The sequence below is a fragment of the Phocoena phocoena genome, chromosome 13, assembly GCF_963924675.1.
Source record: "Phocoena phocoena chromosome 13, mPhoPho1.1, whole genome shotgun sequence".
Taxonomy (NCBI): domain Eukaryota; kingdom Metazoa; phylum Chordata; class Mammalia; order Artiodactyla; family Phocoenidae; genus Phocoena; species Phocoena phocoena.
In genome coordinates this window covers 24,580,669-24,601,935 of record NC_089231.1, presented here as the reverse complement: position 1 = coordinate 24,601,935, position 21,267 = coordinate 24,580,669, and the positions used below count along the sequence as shown (strand labels likewise).

The 21,267-nt window shown below is 37.4% G+C and overlaps 1 protein-coding gene across 13 annotated transcripts in view; it reads right to left on the bottom strand.

Annotated features, from left to right (window-relative positions):
• DYM (dymeclin) overlaps window positions 1-21,267 on the bottom strand; it is a 378,252-nt gene that overhangs the window by 347,504 nt on the left and 9,481 nt on the right. For 12 of the 13 annotated variants that reach the window (XM_065890134.1, XM_065890135.1, XM_065890138.1 and 9 more), the window contains exon 1: window positions 9,516-9,655. In XM_065890134.1, the coding sequence (XP_065746206.1) occupies window positions 9,516-9,655 (140 nt within the window). Of the gene's footprint in view, window positions 1-9,515; window positions 9,708-21,267 lie in introns of those variants that run through there. The other variant, XM_065890137.1, reaches the window with a different exon arrangement.

Below are 21,267 nucleotides of genomic sequence, written 5' to 3'. Positions count from 1 at the left end.
AAAATTATGTTGTATGAACACAATGACATGAGGAATATGTGAGTTAAAGAAAAAATGTGTGGAATATGATGCAAATGTTTTTAAATGAGAGAGAACTGACAAGATATACACCAAAAAGTTAACAAAGGTTACTTCTGATTAGTGTTATGTTTATCATTTTTACATTCCTTGAGCTTTTCTGTATTTAAAGGTACTAAAGATGAACACACATGACGTTGCAACTGAGAAAAATGAGTTTAGTGATTGTGTGACTGTACCAAGAGCTGCCTCTTGCCTTATTTGAGCACCATCTAGTGCTCAGTACACATAATACAATTCTCATTGCGCAGTAAAGGCTTCTAAAAAGTAGCCTTTATATAAAGGACATGGAGTCTGCACAGAGACAAATATTACTATAGTCAGTGTTTGGCCTAATTTTTAAAACAGCTGAACAATTAATTCAAAAGAGTCATAGAATTTTCAATCAGAGGATAAAGCAGTCATCAGAAAATTGGTTAAATTTCTGCTATTTATTTTCAATCCTCAAATATTTTAGACTAACTCTCAAGACAGAGAGCCCTTGCACTTTTTTAAATTAATGGGTGTTTATTCCTTGTAAGAAGAGGAAAGTCAGACACTTTACGGGCATTATGGTGTTTTATCCTCCCCACAAATCTATATACATGGTAGGTAATATTATTTCCGTTTTACAGAAGCATCAACAGGCTCGGTGAGAATTAAGTAGCTTGACTAAACTCACAGAGGTAATAAGCAGTAGAGCTGAGATGCAACACAAAGTCAGTCTGGCTCCAAAATCTATGCTCCTCCTACCATGTTCCACTGTCTCCATTCTCTACACTTTGCCCAAAATCACCACACCTTTTGGCAAACTGATTCTCATTCTTGGTAAGCACACAAGCTGTCACTACATTGCTCATCACTGCTCTCAAATCTAGAATTCTAAGCTCATTAAGTATTAATGCCCAAGTCAAATATCAATTTAAAATAAAAGAGCTTTTAACGAATAGTGGCTGGAGGACTTCCCATTTCCTGTACAGGCAAAGAAATTCAGACCTTCATTACATGGTGGTTATGTCACTGCAGCTGCCTCCCATCTGGTTTCCCTTCCTGAGTTTCTCCTCTTTCCTCCTCTTTCCAATCTACCACTCACTCCACCCCAAAAGTAAACTCCTTAAAACAATGCTTTCACCAAATCCACTTAACAAGAACCCACAAGGAATCAATTCTAATCCTCAGCTTTCTAACCAGTGTGCCAAAAATGGGCAAGTGGACAAACTGTGATCTTCCCATTCAGTCCCCCGTGGTCAGAACCCCTGCACCCTCAGAGCCTCCAGGCCACCACATACATGTGACCAGCCTTATCAGTTTCCAAACAAACAAAAAACCAAAAAACAACAAGAAATATGTTGGGAAGCACTTTCAGTGTTCCATAAAATCTGTTCCTGACCTATTATACTTGTTTCTCATGCTCTACCAACACAGACTGGAAGAATTAATGGAAGTCATTTGGCCATACTTTACTCACAGGACAGAAGTCAATTCTACCATACATATAAAGCTACTGCCATATTATATGTAATGGGTTACGTATAAGGCTATTGCTGTATTATTCAATATATGTAACAGGAAAACACTGGAAGCAATCCAAATGGTAAAAGTAAATGGCTACATGAGTTCTGGTATGTGCAGCAATCAACAGACACTTTGGTTTCTTCCATACCTTGGCTGTTGTAAATATGCTGCAATGAACATAGGGGTGCATGTATCTCTTCTAACTAGTGTTTTCACTTTCTTTGGAAAAATACCCAGAAGGAAAATGAGTAGTTCTATTTTTACTCTTTGAGGAACCTCCATACTGTTTTCCATAGTGACCGTACCAACATACATTCCTGCCAACGGGGCACAAGGGTTTCCTTTTCTCCACATCCTCACCAACACGTATTTGTTGTCTTTTTCATGATAGCCATTCTGACAGATGTGAGGGGGTATCTCATTGTGGTTTTAATTTGCGTTGTGCTTTTAATTTGCATTTCCCTGATGATTAGTGGTATTGAATATCCTTTCACGTGTCTGATGGCTATCTGTATGTCTTCTTTGGAAAAATGTGTATTCAGGTTCTCTACCCATTTTTTAATCCAGTTATTTGTTTTTTGATGTTGAGTTGTATGAGTTGTTTGTTCATTTTGGATATTAAACCCTTATCTGATATATCATTTGCAAACATCTTCTCCCATTCAGTAGACTGACTGCCTTTTCATTTTCTCAACAGTTTCCATGGCTATGCAAAAGCTTTTTAGTTTGATGTAGTCCCATTTGTTTATTTGTGCTTTTGTTTCCCCTGACTGAGGAGACATATCCAAAAAATATTGCTAGGAGCAATGTCAAAGAGCATATACTACCCATGTTATCTTCTAGGAGTTTTATGGTTTCAGGCCTTACATTAAATCTTTAATCCATTTTGAGTTTATTTTTGTATATGGTGTTAAAGAATGTTCTAATTTCATTCTTTTACATGGAGCTGTCCAGTTTTCCCAGCACTTACTGAAGAGATTGTCTTTTCTCCATTGTATATTCTTGCCTTCTTTGTTGTAGACTAATTGATCATAAGTGTGTGGGTTTATTTCTAGGCTCTCAATTCTGTTCCATTGATCTGTGTCTGTTTTTGTGCCAGTGCCATGCTATTTTGATGACTGCAGCTTTGTAGTATAGTTTGAAATCAGGGAGTGTGTTATCTCCAGCTTTGTTCTTCTTTCTCAAGATCTTTTTGGCTATTCAGGATCTTGTGTGTTTCCATACAAATTTTAGAATTATTTGCTCTAGTTACGTGAAAAACACCATTGGTATTTTGATAAGGATTGCACTAAATCTATAGATCGCCTTTGGGAGTATGGTCACTTTAACAATATTAATTCTTCCAATCCGTAAGTAGGATATACCTTTCCATTTGTTTGTGTTGTCTTCCATTTCTTTCATCAATGTCTTACGGTTTTCTGAGTATAGGTCTTTTACCTCCTTGTTTAGATTTATTCCCAAGTATTTTCTTTGATGCAATTGTAAATAGGATTATTTTCTTAATTTCTATTTGATAGTTCATTGTTAGTTCAAACACAACAGATTTCTGTATATTAGTTTTGTAACCTGCAGCTTTACTGAACTCATTTATTAGTTCTAATAGTTTTTTGGTGGTATCTTTAGAATTTTCTATACATAGTATCATGTCGTCTGCAAACAGTGACAGTTCTACTTCTTCCTTTCCAATCTGGATTCCTTTTATTTCTTTTTCTCGTATGACTTCTCTGGCTAGGACTTCCAATACTCTGTTGAATAAAAGTGGCAAGAGTGCGCATCCTTTTCTTGTTCCTGCTCTTACAGCAAACGCTTTCAATTTTTCACCATTGAGTATGATGTTAGATGTGGGCTTGTCATATATTAAGCTGGGTTATGTTCCCTCTATACCTACACTTTGTTGAGAGTTTTTATCATAAATGGATGTTGAATTTTGTCAATTTTTCTGCATCTACTGAGATGATCATATGATTTAGTCTTCAATATGCTAATGTGGTGTATCATATTGATTTGCAGATACTGAACCATCATCCTTGCATCCCTGGGATGAATTCCAATTGATCGTGGTGTATGATCCTTTTAATGTACTGTTGAATTCAGTTTGCTAATATTTTGTTGAGAATTTTTGCATCAGTGATATTGACCTGTAATTTTCTTTTTCTTGTGGTCTTTTCTGGTTTTGGTATCTGGGGGACACTGGTCTCACAGAATGAGTTCTGGAGCATTTCTCTGCAATTTTCTGGAATAGCTTGAGAAGGACAGGTGTTATTTCTTCCTTAAATGTTTGGTAGAATTCACCTGTGATGCCATCTGGTCCTGGACTTTTTGTTTGTTGGCAGGTTTTGGATTACTGACTCAATTTCATTACTGGTAACTGGTCTACTCATATTTTCTATTTACTCCTAATTCAGTCTTGGAAGACTGTACACCCTAGGAATTAATCTGTTTCTTCTAGGTTGTCCATTATACTGGCATATAATTGTTCATAGTAATCTCTTATGATCCTTTGTATTTCTGTGCTGTCAGTTGTAACTGCCCTTTCATTTCTAATTTATATGGGTCCTCTCTTTATCTTGATGAGTCTGGCTAAAGGTTTATCCATTTTATTTATCTTTTCAAAGAATCAGCTCTTAGTTTCATTGATCTTTTTTATTGTTTTTCTAGCCTCTACTTCATTTATTTCCGCTCTGGTCTTTGTTATTTCTTTCCTTCTACTAACCTTGGGTTTTGCTTCTTTTTATAGTTCCTTTAGGCATAAGGTTAGATTGTGTGAGATTTTTCTTGTTTCCTGGGGTAGGCCTGTATCTCTCTATAAACTTCCCTCTTAGAACTGCTTTTGCTACACCCCATAGATTTTGGATGATAGTGTTTCTGTTTTCATGTCTCCAGGTTTTTTCTTTCCTCTTTGAAACCTTCAGTGACCCAACAGTTGTTTAGTAGCATATTGTTTACCCTCCACACGTTTGGGGTTTTCTGCAGTTTTTTTTTTTTCTTGTAACTGATCTCTAATCTCATATTGCCGTGGTTAGAAAATATGCTTGATATGATTTCAATTTTCTTAAATTTACTGAGACTTGTTTTGTGCCCTAGCATGTGATCTATCCTAGAGAATGTCCCATGTGGACCTGAAGGCATATTCTCATGCTTTGGGATGGAATATATATAATAAACATATATCATCTGGCCTAATATGTCATTTGGACCAGAGTTTCCTTACTGATTTTCTGTCTGGATGATCTGTCCATTGATGTGAGTGGGGTGTTAAAGTCCCCCACTATTGCTGTGTTCCTGTCAATTTTTCCCTTTATGTTTCTTAACTGCTTTATGTATTTAGGTGTTCCTATATTGGGCACATATATATATTTACAATTGTATATCTTCTTGTTGTATTGATCCTTTGATCATTATGTAATGTCCTTGTCTCTTGTTACAGTCTTTGTTTTAAAGTCTATTTTGTCTGATATAAGTACTGCTACCCCTTTCTTTTTGTTTCCATTTGCATGGGATAACTTTTTTATCCTCTCACTTTCAGTCTGTGTCTTTAGATCTGAAGTGAGTCTCTTGTAGGCAGCACATAGATGGGTCTTGCTTTTGTATCCCTTCAGCCACTCTATGTCTTTTGACTGGATCATTTAGTCTATTTACATTTAAAGTAATTATTGATAGGTATGTACTTATTGCTATTTTGTTAATCATTTTCTGGTTGTTTTTGTAGTTTTTGTTCCTTTCTTCTACCTTTAGTGTTATGTTTGGATTCCTTTCTCTTTTTTCGTGTGCATCTGATTTTTGGTTTGTGGCTACCATGAGATTGATATATAACTATATATACATAGTTTAGTGTTTTGACATCATATTTAACACCTTTTTGTTTCATGTATCCCTTAACTACTTATTGTGGATATAGATGATTCTACTACCTTTGTCTTTAGCACAGTTTTGTTTTTTGGTTTTGCTGCTATATTTAGTATGAAATCAGTCATGTAAGTAATTTTTAAACACTTTATTAAGACAAACAGTATATTACTTAAACTTTACTCTTGAATTAATATTTATCTATCTATCTATTTATTTATTTATGGCTGCATTGGGTCTTTGTTGCTGTGCACAGGCTTTCTCTAACTGCAGCCAGTGGGGGCTTCTCTTGTTGCGGAGCACAGGCTCTAGGCACGCAGGATTCAGTAATTGTGGCTCGCGGGCTCTCGAGTGCAGGCTCAGTAGCTGTAGCACACAGGCTTAGTTGCTCCACAGCATGTGGGATCTTCCCGGACCAGGGCGTGAACCCGTGTCCCCTGCACTGGCAGGCAGATTCTTAACCACTGAGCCACCAGAGAAGTCCCTACTCTTGAATTAACCTTGATTTTATTTCAGACCTTTGCTTCACAAGGAATTTTAGTAAGGTGAAAAGTTAAAAACTATTGAAGAATCTAAAGATTTTTCAACCATGCTTGGAAACTATAACAAAATCTGGTTATTGTAGTGCCAAAAAACAGTTTATAGTAAGGAAGGATTAGATTAGTCCTGAAGGACTTAGTGCTTCTAAAAAAACTGGCAGCCATCAATTTTTGGCTGCACCTGAAGACAGCACATACAGGATCCAAGGAATTCCAAGAGTGAGCAATCTCAGAAATGTCTGGATTCAGAGTCTTCCCTAAAGATATTCCTCTTAGTCTTGAATAATTCATAAACTAGGTAATTCCATCCCTGACTGTCAATGAGGTGGTGGCACCTTCTACCTCAAGGCCTGCTCAATGTCAAGGTTCACACATCAAATACCAGACTGAGGAGCTGGGGTGTGGGGTGGGGGCCTCAAAAAAAGTGACAAAAGTGACAAAAGCATATGCACCACCACAAACAAAGCTTCTCTGGATATTCTGAATAGCCACCCATGCCCCCACAATGTGCAGTTTACTCACTTTACAGCTTTTTATACTTTCTAAGATTCCTTTATACTTTTCTCTATAAACTAGGATGAATTAAGAAAAAGAAATGACATCAAAAAGAATAAACACATGAGAACAGCAAAGGATCTTTGAGAAAAAGCAGTAATTAGCAAAACAAACTATAAAGTCATAATAATTCAAACTGCAAGGCACCAGCACAAGTATGTAAAACTTAGAAAGAAATAGACAAAAATGGCTAACATTATTCCCATCACTGTTTCTTGAGAAGTTCATCCCTTCCCCAATGCTCTGAATTGCCAGCTTTGCATAAATCAAGTACACGTACACACACACACACACACATATCTTCCTTCCCTTCTTCAGAGTACTTTAGCTATTATTAGTTTTTTTTCTTTCCCATGCAAATTTTAGAATGAGCTTATCAAGATCTCCTCACCCACCCCCCAAAAAAAGCTGTTGGAATTTTAATTGGAATTGCCTTCAATCTACAGGTCAATTTGGAAAGAACTGACACTTTTACAATTCTTAATCCTTAAACATGGTATACATCACCATTTAGTTAAGTCTTCTTTAATGTCTTTTGGAAGAGCATATATAGATTGTACTACAGTTTACGTAAGTGAAAAGAAGATTTATTTTGGATAATAAATAATATTCTCTTTATATGCCCTTTTTTCTCTAAGTCTTATTACTACATGAGCAGTGATACTCAATGACAATTCCTTCAGGATTAATGAAATGGTTTCAAAACTTGCTGATGCTACAGCTCATCTCCAGTTTGACCTCTCCCACCAATCCACAACCACCTTTAATTTTCCAAGGATCTCAGAAGCAGCAGTATGTATCCACTTCCCATAATATACAACTAATCCACATTATCACAAAAACTGCAAACTAAGCCAACCTTGTAAAGTCCAATCCAACTATATCCAAAAGTCAGAAATTAAAATGTATTGCCAAAATATATAAACAATTCACAAAAAGGAAATACCGATAATCCTTAATCCTTAAACATATAAAAATAAACATAACCTTGATTGTTCAAGGACCACAACACACATACATACACACATATTTTATTTACATATGTCAATATTTATATATTTTTAAAATTCATACTCAAAAGAGAGAGAGAGCCCTTCCAACCCTGGGGTCAGGGGAAAGGGGAAATACAGACTTATTTATCACTATTGCACCATTTTCGTTACTGAAAATCAGTAGAGGAAAAGAATTAAGTGTTTACCCTTATTAATAATGTAGTAAAAACAATGTTTTATATATCCTAATTCATGAAAGCACTCCTTCACAGGAGAATTCCAGTTAATAAATGTACAAGAAATGACCAAATTAAAAATACTACCATTTTGGAATCTCTTATGAAACAGGTGATTCAGACCAAAATCATCAATGGATGCTAAAACACACTCAAACCTCTGATCAGTCTTAGCATGATAACTGATATAAACCCACACATTTTCTGTAACCTAATGAAATACAATATAAGGTACCTAGCATCACTTATGAAATACTCTTACCAAAAATGTTTAACCCAAATTTTATCAAACCTTTAAATCTGATGTCCAATTTATAGAAAATACAGTAAATAAAAAAACAAAATATGAGAAGCAATCAGGTAGGTCTAGAAGGTGGAACATTCTACAGAAAAACTGATCCAGTTTGTTAAAAGAAAAAAAGAAGTAACGGCATAGGGGAAAAAACAGTGGCAGGAGTTGGGGAGTACATACCTCTATTCGAGATTAAAGACAGAAGAAATGTAACTACCTTATTGCAATGTATTGCAATGCACTGTATACACCTTATTTACTTCCTAATTGTAACAAATGAACTACAAAACGACTAGGGAAATTTGAAAATGGACTGGGTAAGAGGAATTACTGTTAACTTTGTAAGGTGTGATAACGGTATTACAGTTATAAAAGAAAATGTCCATATTTTAATTTACTTTAAAAAACCCTAAAAAATAGATGAAGTAAATATGGAAATAACCCAAATGGCTATTAACTGATGAATGGATAAAGAAAAGATGGTATATTAATACAAAGGAATCTCACTCAGAAATAAAAAGGAATGAAATATTGATACATGTTGTAACATATCACACTCAAAGATTCCAGGGACTAGGACACAGGTATCTTTAGGGGGCCATGATTCAGTCTACATAATAAAGCTGTTAAAAACAAATAAATAAAAATGTTTAAAATCTAGATACTGAGTAATGGGAAGTCAATATTCTAGTCACTCTACATAATTACGTGTCTGTCAGTTTTTATAATAAATGAGATATTGGTTTTCACCTACCAAATTGACAAAGGCCAAAGAATCTAAAAATGCATTAAACTGACAAAGGGGTGGGGAAGCAGACCTTCTCATACATTGCTGGTAGGAGTGTTAATTGGTACAACTTCCATGGAGCAGTTTGGCAAATTACAAATGCACATATACTTTGACCCAGCAATGCTACTTTGAGGAATTTATACTGGAGATTTATTTGTATGCTTGAAAAATTATGTATGCAGCATTATCTGTTATAACAAGAAATTAGAAACAATCTAAATGTCCACCAATAAAAAACCGATTTCATATAATCTATGCACACACTGCAGTCATTTAAAAGAATAAGGCAGTTGCATATATGCATATACATATGTTTTACTTAACTGTGGGGGAAAAAAGCAAGGGACAGCAAGCAAAAACAAAAAAGAAAGGTATGTGTAGTATGCTACCATTTGTGTTTAAACAGTTTTGTAAAACTACATGAAATAATATGGTTTTACTACCTCTGGAAGCATTCAAAAGAAACTGCTACCAGGAATTATCTCTGGGCAAGGGAGGTGGCTGAGTGGGGGAAAGGAAAGAGAAAAACTTATTTCCTCCTTTTCATACCTTTTGAATTTTCTACTGGTACATATACAACAAATGGAGGGACAGACAGATCATTAAAATTAAAAAAAAATTTTTTAAATCAGCATACCACACAAGCTTATGTGGCCCTTGATACAAATTTTCAATCTCCAAGTACACTCTTACCTGCTAGTTGGTGCAGGGAAAGAAAATGACAGTAGCTGATTCCAGAACGGGTCATTCTCAGAGACAGATTCTGTGCCTGATAACTTTTTTAAGTACTCATTTTTAGGAAGATCACCAATTCTGCTGCTATTCGATCCCATCTTTTAATCTGGTAGATAACTTGTCCTTAAACCTTCATTTCCACAAGACAACCTATAAAGAATGAAAAGAAATTTCAAACGTGTTCAAAGTAATCATCATACTTTTCTTACCCTTGACCTAAATGTAAGAAACTCTAAACTTAGTAAAAGAAATCATACCTCTCTTTATGTTTAAATATATTAGACATCAGATACAAAGTTATACAAGGCGAAAAATGAGGCTAAAGTCTGTCTTAGCCAACATAACACAAAATCCCAATCTATACTTGTAGATCTTAGAATGGGCATACCTTGCCCAAGAAAATGTCTCAAAGCAAATTCATAACAATGATAACTGACTAAAAAATAGTCTAAAACAATGGTGCTAAAGAAATAGAGACTGGATGGCTTGAATGTGCTAAGGGCAGAAAATTGTTCAAGTAGTTACCATGTGCTACCTACACTTATTAAAGTGAAAGGGCTCCCAATTCCAAAGGAGTCACACACAGCGCCTCTCTCATCCTGCTGTAATGCACATATACTCCTTGCTGGCATTCTTAGTCTCCTAAATCATGAGCTCTTGTGTTTTGCTGGGGTTTTTTTTTTTTTTAAATAAGAACTATCTTATTCATCTTTCTAGATGTCTACATTAGCATATAACAGGCATTCTCTAAACAGCATTATGTTGAAGGAAGGAATGAGTGTAAATAAATTATTACTGTCTTCATTATTTGTTGTGCTTGGTCACGAAGCGGAAAACTAACAGATCAGTTACAAAATGAATCAGTCTTCATCAAATTACACGTAACATAGTTCAAGATCATGTTTTATCTCAACTTGTTCAGAAAAAGTCTCTCACTGACAATAAAATAATGAAGAATAAATTAAACTAAATTAAAATTACCATCACAGGGACTTCCCTGGTAGCGCAGTGGTTAAGAATCCACCTGCCAATGCAGGGGACACGGGTTCAAGCCCTGGTCCGGGAAGATCCGACATGCCACGGAGCAACTAAGCCCATGCGCCACAACTACTGAACCTGCACTCTAGAGCCCGAGAGCCACAACTACTGAAGCCCGCGCGCCTAGAGCCTTTGCTTCGCAACAAGAGAAGCCACTGCAGTGAGAAGACCGCACACCACAACAAAGAATAGCCCCCGCTCACCACGACTAGAGAATGCCCGCGCACAGCAACGAAGACCCAACGCAGCAAAAATTAATTAATTAATTAATTATTTTTAAAAAAAGATTACCATCACAATGAAAGGACACTACATGGGTTCGGTGGCTAAAGGAAGCTCAGGTTACAAGAGAATTTACATTAGTAGTGACTTACTTTCTCACCTACGTCCCTCCTCATTCCACAAAGACATCGAAGCCAAGATCAGAATTTGGAAGCACATCGTCCACATTCCCTTTGGAACTCTGGGACTGGCTTGAGCTGCTTATCTAAGGACATGAGGCTTCCCCAATGCACATGGACAGCTGGGCCTTCTGAATATGAGAGGGAAATACTGATCTGGCTTCTTATCACCTGCTCCTGAACTCAAGGCCACACACTACTTTCCTCCTCCTTAATCATAGGGACAGGGACCCCAACACTAGCTGACTCCAACTCAGACTTCATATCAAGCCAACAGTCAATCATAACTCTAGATTTCAGTTTAATGTCTCAAGTAATTATTGAGCCCAATTAGAAAATGCTATAAAGAAATATTCTGAAATATATAAAGTCCTTACTTGTCATACCCTATTCCAAAGCTACTTTATACCTTTTAAGTTATTTAAAATTAAAAATTTTAATATCTTAGCAATGAGATATAATACACTAGTGAAAAAATTAATTAACTAGAGCTACAATTACCAACATGGACACATCTCAAAAACAAATTATTTTTTAAAGAAAGCGATAGAGGGACTTTTCTGGTGGTCCAGTGGTTAAGAATCCGCCTTCCAATGCAGGGGACAAGGGTTCGATCCCTGGTCAGGGAACTAGGATACCACATGCTGCGGGGCAACTAAGCCCATGTGCCACGACTACCGAGCTCACACACCTCAACTAGAGCCTGCGTGCCGCAAACTACAGAGCCCATGTGCCCTGCAGCCTGCGCACCACAACAAGAGAAGAGAAAAACCCACACACCAGAACTGGAGAGAACCCTGCTCGCCACAACGATGAGCCCGTGCACCACAAAGATCCCGCATGCCTCAACGAAGATCCTGCATGCCGCAACTAAGACCAGACACAGCCAAAAATAAATAAATAATAAATAAATCTTTTTTTAAAAAAGTAAAGAGGTGGAAAAAGATATACCATGCTAACACTAATCAAAAGAAAGCAGGGGGCTTCCCTGGTGGCACAGTGGTTGAGAGTCCGCCTGCCGATGCAGGGGATATGGGTTCGTGCCCCAGTCTGGGAAGATCCCACATGCCGCAGAGCGGCTGGGCCCGTGAGCCATGGCCGCTGAGCCTGCGCGTCCGAACCCTGTGCTCCGAACAAGGGAGGCCACAACACTGAGAGGCCTGCGTACCAAAAAAAAAAAAAAAAAAAAAAAGAGAGAAAGCAGGAAGAGTTTTATTAATTTTAGACACAGCCAACTTCAGAGCAAGGAAACTTATCAGGCATAAAGGCCATTATATAATGATAAAGGAGTCAGTTCTCCAAGAAGACATAACAGTACTTACTGTGTATCCACCTAACAACAGACCATCAAAATATGTGAGGCAAAAAACCAATAGAACTGCAAGGAGAAAACAATGAATCCACTATGATAGCTGGAGACTTTCACGCTCCACTATCAGAAATGGTCAGATCCAATAAGCAGAAAATCAGTAAGGATAAAGCTGATGTCAACACTACCATCAATCAACTGGATATAATTGACATCTTTAGCTGCTTCATCCAACAACAGCAGAACATACGTTCTTCTCAAGCTCACATTAAATATTCACCAAGATAGACCACATTCTGGGCCATAATACACATCTTAAATTTAAAGAAGAGAAATTATAAAATGCTTTGAGTGCCCAAAACCAATAAGCTGGGGACAGAGAAGCAAATCAGAGGACCCCATGAGGAACGATTCGGACAAATGCAGAATACAGGTGATGAGCAAGTTCATTTGTGGGACTGGAAAAGTTCTGAATCCTCACTGTGGTGGTGGTTACCTGAATCTATACATGTGATAAAATTGCACAGAACTATATGCACAAAAGAAAAAAAAATGAGTCCATGTAAAAAGTGGAGAAATTCTAGTATAGTCTGCAGTCTATTCTGTGCTGTCAGTATCAGTTTCCTGGTTTTGATAATGTACTATAGTTATATTAACCTTAGGGAAAGCTGGGTGAAAGGTACATGGAATTTCTCCACACTGTTTTTGCAACTTTTTATGAGTCTACAATTATTTCAAAATAAAGTTTTTTAAAATAAAAACAAAATCAAACCCAAAAATCGAATCTATATGTCCAAGAAAGGTGTCAACAAATCAGACTAACAGCTATTTTCTATCACAACCACTAAGTTTATTTTTACATATGAAATTAATTCATCACCTATATTATCACATGAGATGATTAGGATCTCACATTTATTTTACTTGGTGTCCTGGAATGCTCTTTCACTTAGTTTCCCTAAATAAATCTTATTTAAAACTGAACTTTTTCAATAAAAGCAAAATAAGTCATGGTCCTTTGGGGATTCCACACTAACTTCATAACTTGGGAGGATACAACAGATTTTGCCCTCTACCACCTACTTAAAAGAACTATTTCCTTTTTATCAAACCTTCCAAATTATTTTATTTGTCTGATAATCTCTGCAATTCTTGGATATGCCTCAAAGAAATTTTTTAAGAACAAAAAAGACAGCCACAACTTGTTCATAAGTCCTCTGTTTATCGGGGGGAAGCCATGCTAATTAGTGGTTAGCATTGTGGGCCTAACAACAGTTTATTGGATAAACACCTAAGTGTGTGGATCAAAATCGTTAGTTAAGAGAGTGCCGGTTTACTGGCAATAAGCACTTTAATTATGGTTTCCCTTGGCTCTGCCATGGACTCAATTTCCTTTCTCTTTGCTTCATTAAAATTAACAGAATAAAAATGGCACCAGATAAAAAGAAATGAGAACCAGAGCAAATTGTTCTCAATTAAACAAACGAGTATTTTACTTTTCTTGTGGTACCTTAAAAGCAATCAATGAAAAATTTACTTTGGGAGTTTAATAAGGTCCATAAATGCTGAATTTTCAAAAGAACAGAATTCCATCCCACCTCTCCTAAATAAGGCAACAATGAGACTATCATCACAAATTCTATTAATGAAAATTTAAGTCAGACTTGATTTATTTATACTTTATTTTTTTAATCAGTAATGCACCTGGTACAAAATACAAAGGGTTCAAAGGGTATAGAGTAAAAAGTCTCTCTCCCATCCTTACTCCTAACCATCTGGTTTCTCAACTCAGAGAAAATATTACTGGTTGCTTGGATATCATTCCACAGATCTTCTATGTATATATAAACACATATTTTCTCCTTTTTACACAAACCATAACATCCTATATATGCCTCTTTACTTTGCTTTTCCCAGTTAATATATACTAGAAATCATTACATATATGTATATAAAGCACTTCATTTATTTTTACAACTCTAACATTCCAGTTTTTAATTCCATAAATCCCGTATCGATGGACATTTAAGTAGCTTATGATCTTTCCCTATTACAAATCGTTCTCCAGTAAGTATCTAGTACATATTTCACACGTGTATCAGTATATAGGTACAATGAATCCAGGGAAACAGAATTGGTGGGTCAAAGATTATGTGCATTTCTAACTTTGGTAGATACTGCTGAAGAGTAGCAGAATACGTCACCTCAAAATCTGCCACTTTGCCACTTTATTTTGAGCTGTAGGCACTTGAAAAATAGCAAATGCAGGGTGAAGCCTTCTCTGAACTCTCCTTATCTGCCTAAAGACAGATTCTCCAAAAGGAACTCCATTATCATAAATTATAAGTTAAGCAGTTTCATCAACCAGGGAAGACTGACTCTTATCACAAGAGCGCCTAGAAGTTGACACAACACTGAGACTAACTTTGTCACAAACTATCATACCTCTCATCTATTCTTCTAAGGCCCATTCATCTTTTCTAAAAATCATTTACTCTCCCTTAAGAGGCCTACGTTCCCCTTCTCCTTTCCATATTAAGATGGTATTAAACTGAATTCTAAGCCACTCATTTTTCCCTAGGTATCTCCCATGTATACATGAGGTACACGTGAATAAACTTCTATTTTTCTCCTGTTGATCTTTTATCACAGTTAAGAGCTCAGAAGGGTAGACGGAAAATTATTTTTCCTCCCCTACACTGCCTAGCTGCCTTCTTTAGAGGTTGCCAGCTTCCACTCCCTTCAGCAATGCCTGTTTCTCCACACCACAGCCACCACTGTTTAATCAAACTTTTTGATCTTTGCCAATTGACACATGAAAATTAGTTTACAATATGGTTTTAATTTGCATTTCATTTCTATTGCTGTGAATGAGGCCATCACCTCTTCATATCCTTTGCCTATTTTCTATTGATTTATAGGAAATAAATTTTATTTTCAAAACTGCTAGGACAGACCACAAAGTACTAAAGTAACTGCTCAATCCAGGACCAATATGAAACCTTTCTAAAACAATATGAATAAAGTCTGTCAGCTATAAGACACTGAACAGAATATTAACAAGGAAAACCAAGACAGCCAACTGAGCACAAAATGCAATGCCTCCTTCCCCTCTTTTCCTCACCTAACCCTAAAATAATGCAAAAAATTTTTGTCAATTATTACACAGCCATGCTGAAAAATTCACAGGAAACCCGAAGCTGTGAGAAATCCCCATAAAATGTAAAACAGCTGGAGATGGACTGAAAAGGAAAGTGACATACAGGGCAGACTCAAGAGTCTTCAATCAAGGGCACCAAGGGTGGAACAGCAACCCCAGTCCAGAGGCAGCTGGCCAGAAAAGGGCCAGAGCCCAGGGGCAACAGACCTGGCTAGGACACCCTGCCCAGTCACTCCTGCCCTCACTCCATTAGGCAGCAACAACAGGGTACTATCTGCTGAGAACAGAGGGTGAAAGCAGCACCCAAGGCAGCTGCAATGACAAGGAGGAACAAGTCCAGCCAAGCAAAGACAACTAGCCACTGAGGTACTCTTGCCAGAAAGTTCCATCTGCTCCCCACCCTCGCAGAAAGCAAAGTAGAAAACTGAGGCCCAATGGCACCTCTTCTGCATCTAATTCATGCCAAGGATTTCAAACACACACACACACACACACACACACACACACACACACACACACACACACCCCACTTGCACTCAATGTATTTGGAACTCCCAAGACCCTTACCAATGAAAACCACAATAAAATGGAACTTGAAAAACCCACTGTCCAATCACCCCACCTCCTAATAGTCCTAATGCTCTTCCCTCTCACTGTGCATCAGAAGACTTCCTGGCTTTCAGCTCTGCTTTCTCTCAATGTTTCAATAACTGAGGCTCTCTCCTGGTTTCACCAGTGCCTTCCACTATATTACTACTTATTACTTTCAAACCTCTCCTAGTCCCAACCTCTGACTGGAATGCCAGTACTATCGATATGCCTAAAACACGAATTTTTTTTTTAACTTAAGGGTAATATAATATATATAACATAATTATATATATTAATATATTATATTAATTATAATACGTAACATGCAAAAATTTATACATATATATCCCGTAATTTCGTGGATAACAATGTTCCTTACATAAATCTATACTAGAAATAAGCAGCGTGCTTTTAGCAGTACCTTTCAAAAGACCTATCTTTAAGGCAACGTAGTGAATAATTCAATCTTAATGTGTGTAAAACTGATTCCACCCTCCCTCCCAAAACCAGTCTTCCCTCTCACCTTCCTACCACTCACCTAAAGTTTCCATTATGTAAAAACTACCTTTAAATGTTATGGTTTTGTCGTATATATGACATATCTCCCAAGGTAGATTATTCCTCCTTATCCCTAAGTAACTTACAGCACACTGCTGAAGAGATATTACTCAAAAAAAAAATACTTTGAAATAGCCAAGGTCCCATAGCTAATAAATATATGAAAAGATCTTCAGTATAAATGAGGAATAAAATATGCTAATTAAAACAGTGAGGTATCATTTTTACCAATCTGATTAGCAAAGGTTAAGAAAAACCTTAATAGCAGTTGTGAGAGTAATAAGGAGACAGGCATCCCCACCATTAGTGTGTAGGTATTTGGCAACACCTGTCAAAATGTTAAGTGTGCCAACAATTTTGGTTTTAGAAATTCATCTCACAGGTAAACTCATACAAGTTGACAAGTTCTATACATACAGATGTTAATCACTATTTGGAATAGCAAATACACAAAATAACCTAAATGATCACCATCTGGAGATTAACTACTGTATGGAATAAGCATATAATGGAATACAACGTAGCCACTGAAAAGAATGAGGTAGATCTTATGTGTTAATATGTAAAGATATCCCAAATACTGCAAGTAAAAACAAACACAAAGACACAGAACAGCTCCTATAGTAAAATCCCATTAGCTTAAATAAACATGTAAATTCTTATATACGCCTAGATAATTTCTGGAAGGAAACATAAGCAATGATCCAAGACTGGTTACCTCTGAAGAATGGGAATGGAAATCTGGAGGGAAGAGACTTTTCACTTTATGTCCTTCTGTACTGCTTGACTTTTTTTTAAACCAGAAACATGTTGTAACTTACAGTAAAAAAAAAAAAAATCTTAAATAAATGGATTGTTCTCTTTACCTGCTCTCCTTCAGGAAGGCTCTGAATGTGCTTCTGGCTCTATGTGAGTGACCCAGAATTAATATTTTGTCTTGACTTCTCAGTCAAAATCCAAGCATAAATCTCTACATACTGAACATATCAACTGATGTCGTACTATCATCATAAATTTTAAAATAGAATTTAACATTTGTCCCCCAAAACAAGCAACCCTTCCAAAAGTCACTACTCCTATCAATGTCATCAGCATTCTTGGCTCAAGTTACCTCACTCACATACCCAAGCATACATTCCACACATGCCTATTACACACTTACTGTAAATGTAGGTGTTATGATGGCTACCGAAAATGCAAAAATGAATAAAACCAGGTCCCTGCCATTAATGGACTCAAATCCTGGAGAGACAAACATGTCAATAAATTATTATAACACATTTGGTAAGTATTACAATGGAGTTATTACAAGCTTCCATGGAAATACACAGGAGCATCTGAGGCAGAAGAGGCACATATGCAACAGCGCTATTAGCAGATTTATTTACATGGTCTAAAGGCTTTAAATTCACTGATTCATTTAGTCCCCCTTGACAACTCTGAGAGGTAGGCACAGTTTTCTCATTTTACAGATGAGGAGACTAAGGCACAGACAGGTTACGTAACTTACCAAATTCATGAGGTCCCAGAGATAATAAGTAGAAAAGCCAGGATTTGAACCCAGGCAATCTAATTCCAGAGTCCCTGGTCTTCACCAGCTTACTAGGGTGACTCCCCAATGACATCAACAAGTCCTGTGGGTTCTTCTACAATACCCACAATTCTACATATCAACTTTTAAACCCATCTCTTTATCTTCCCGCTGCTTCCATGCTGGACCAGGCTTCTACAATCTCACATGATTCAGTGCAACAGTATCCTGATTTCTTTGCTCCCAATCTCTCCACTTCGATTCACCCTGCACATTCCACTACTACATTAATCCTTAAAAAAAAAAAAAGGAAATTCAGTCCAGCATCAAAATTAAGACCAAAGGTTCTGGGCTTCCTTGGTGGCACAGTGGTTAAGAATCCACCTGCCAATGCAGGGGACACGGGTTTGAGCCCTGGTCCGGGAAGATCCCACATGCCGCGGAGCAACTAAGCCCGTGCGCCACAACTACTGAGCCTGCGCTCTAGAGCCCACGAGCCACAACTACTGAGCCTGCGTGCCACAACTACTGAAGCCCACGTGCCTAGAGCCCGAGCTCCACAACGAGAAGCCACCACAATGAGAAGACCGCGCACCTCAACGAAGAGTAGCCCCCGTTCGCTGCAACTAGATAAAGCCCGCGTGCAGCAACAAAGACCCAGTGCAGCCAAAAATAAATAAATTAAATAAATTTAAAACAAAAAAAGACCAAAGGTTCTAGTATGAGACAGACCCTGCTAAGTCTGTAGACTCAGCCTGAATCTCCATTTACCACTTATCAAACCCTACTGCATAATGAGAAAAACAACACTACTTACAACTCATATTTTCTGAGGATGAAGCAAGATGACACATGCAAAGCACTCAGTAAAGGACCTGGCACAGGGCATGTTTAGCCAAATAAAAGGTCGAGTATAATCTATTTTTAATATTTGTGAAGTTACCACTTCCATCATTTTACTTAACCAGCTCAAAAATATTCAATGATTCTTCATTACATGAAAAGCCAAATATTGACATTCAAGACCCTCCACAGTCTGAAAGCTCGCTTTCCAACTTTATTTCCAACTGTCCTCCAAACCAGTAGTTCTCAAGCTTCAAGGTACATAAAAAAACACCTGTGGAGCATGTGGATAAAAATGCAAATGCTTACGCCTCAAAGATTCAGAATGTCAGGCCAGAGCCCAGGCATCTGCATTTTCTAAAAAGCATCCTCAGCGATTTTGATACAAATTGTATGTGAGCCGCAATTTGCAAAAAAGTACCAGAACAAAGTAAGGCAAGCCACGTTCTCAACACCTAGCATGCTCTCCCCTTCCTCTGCTCCTGTTCACACCTGCCTCCCCCGCCACACACCTGTCCCACAGAACCTGAAACCCTACTCACTAAGCATAGTGTGAGCGCTCTTTTTTCTCTGCAGTCCTAGAGCACTCATTACCTTCACCATTCATTTATAATTTAACTACCCTTCAAATAACGCCTTGTTTTGCTGTCTGACTTATACTGCTATTTAACGCTTCAGATCAATTATTCCAAGTCAATTTTACTATCATGAGTGAAAAGAACACTATGAACAAGAAATGATATGCTCAATATTTTGTATTTAATTTGTGAAATATCTGATATATACATAAAATAAATCTCCTTCCTCTTCTATATGTACTGATTCACTGTCTCCTGATTTAATGTATCTTAGCTGGAAAGTAAACATTAGTGGATCTGAAAATCCATAATAACCAAATTCTGTCTTAACACCCTCAAAATATACAAATGACACCCTAGTGCACTTTGTCCTGACTTAAGTTGAGACTCCATAAATCATAAAACTATATCCCAGAATCGCCTGTACGTATATATGTGTGTGTACACACACAAACATACACACACACACATTTGTACTCAACAAACTTTAAAGTGAAACCTCATCATTGAAACAGGAGTCCAGAGAAATAGTGGGCAGTGATCACTGGCCAAAGGACATGTTAAAACACCACAGGTGCCATTAGTCCAAGTAATGGAACATTCTCTAAAAGGTTACTATGTTCCAAGTGCTATATTAAGTACAGTTGGGTATTCCACGGCAGTGAAATGAAAGCAATGAAAATAAAAAGATGTAAGCCCACAAGTATAAGATCAAAGGAGGTGTGAAAGATGGAAAGGTGACAGAGTGCTAGTAACTGAACTGGCAGAGCTGAGGATGCCCCCAACATACCTGCCTGCCAAAGGAGACCCTAACAAGAAGCAAGCCAATCCATCCCATGGAACCCCGGGAAGGTGAAAGAACTGGAGAAAAGCACCATGAACGACTGGGCAAGGCAGGGGGCTCAAGTCTGTGAGTCTTTCCCCCCGAGTAGGAAACCATGTATGTGCACTCTGAAGAAATCTGAATGAAGAGACTCTGGACTCTGAAGCCAAGGTTGCAGAGAGTAATGAGGCAGAGGATAAAAACAGGGGAACGAAGTTGAAGTCGGCCTGCTGCACAGATACACGGTGGGTTTCCCAGCCTCCAAAGCAGGAGACTGGAGGGTTCTTCCCAAGAGAAAATGAAGGGGGAACCATGGAAAAGATACAGACATTTGGGATTCTCCCCATTTAAAAAGCTGGCTTGCCATCTACAGCAATGCTCACCACTCAGCAAAATCCACTCACATGCAGAGCTTTCAATCAATACTGGGACTCTCAATCTTAAATTAAGAGTGGTCCACCAAAAATGATTAGACTTGTGAAGAAAGCCTCCAATGTGAAATAAAGAAACCAAAGAAATTAATCAGAAAACAGATGATTCTAAGAAAAAAATTTTAACTAATATCCTCAGGGAGATAATAAAACTAATAATAACAACTGCAAACATTTATACAGCCTACTATGTCCCTGGGTCCTATTCAAAGTGCTTGACACATATTGAGTCTTTTAATCCGCACCGGGTTAGCAATCATGACCCGAGGGCTAAATCCAGCCTGCTGCATGAAGAATGATTTTTACATTTTTAAATGGTCAAGAAAAATCAGTATTTTGTGACACATGGAAATCCTATGAAATTAAAACTTCAGTGTCTACAAGTGAAGTTTTATTAGAACACAGCCATGGTCATTTGTTTACACACTAAAGCCGCTTTCGTGATAC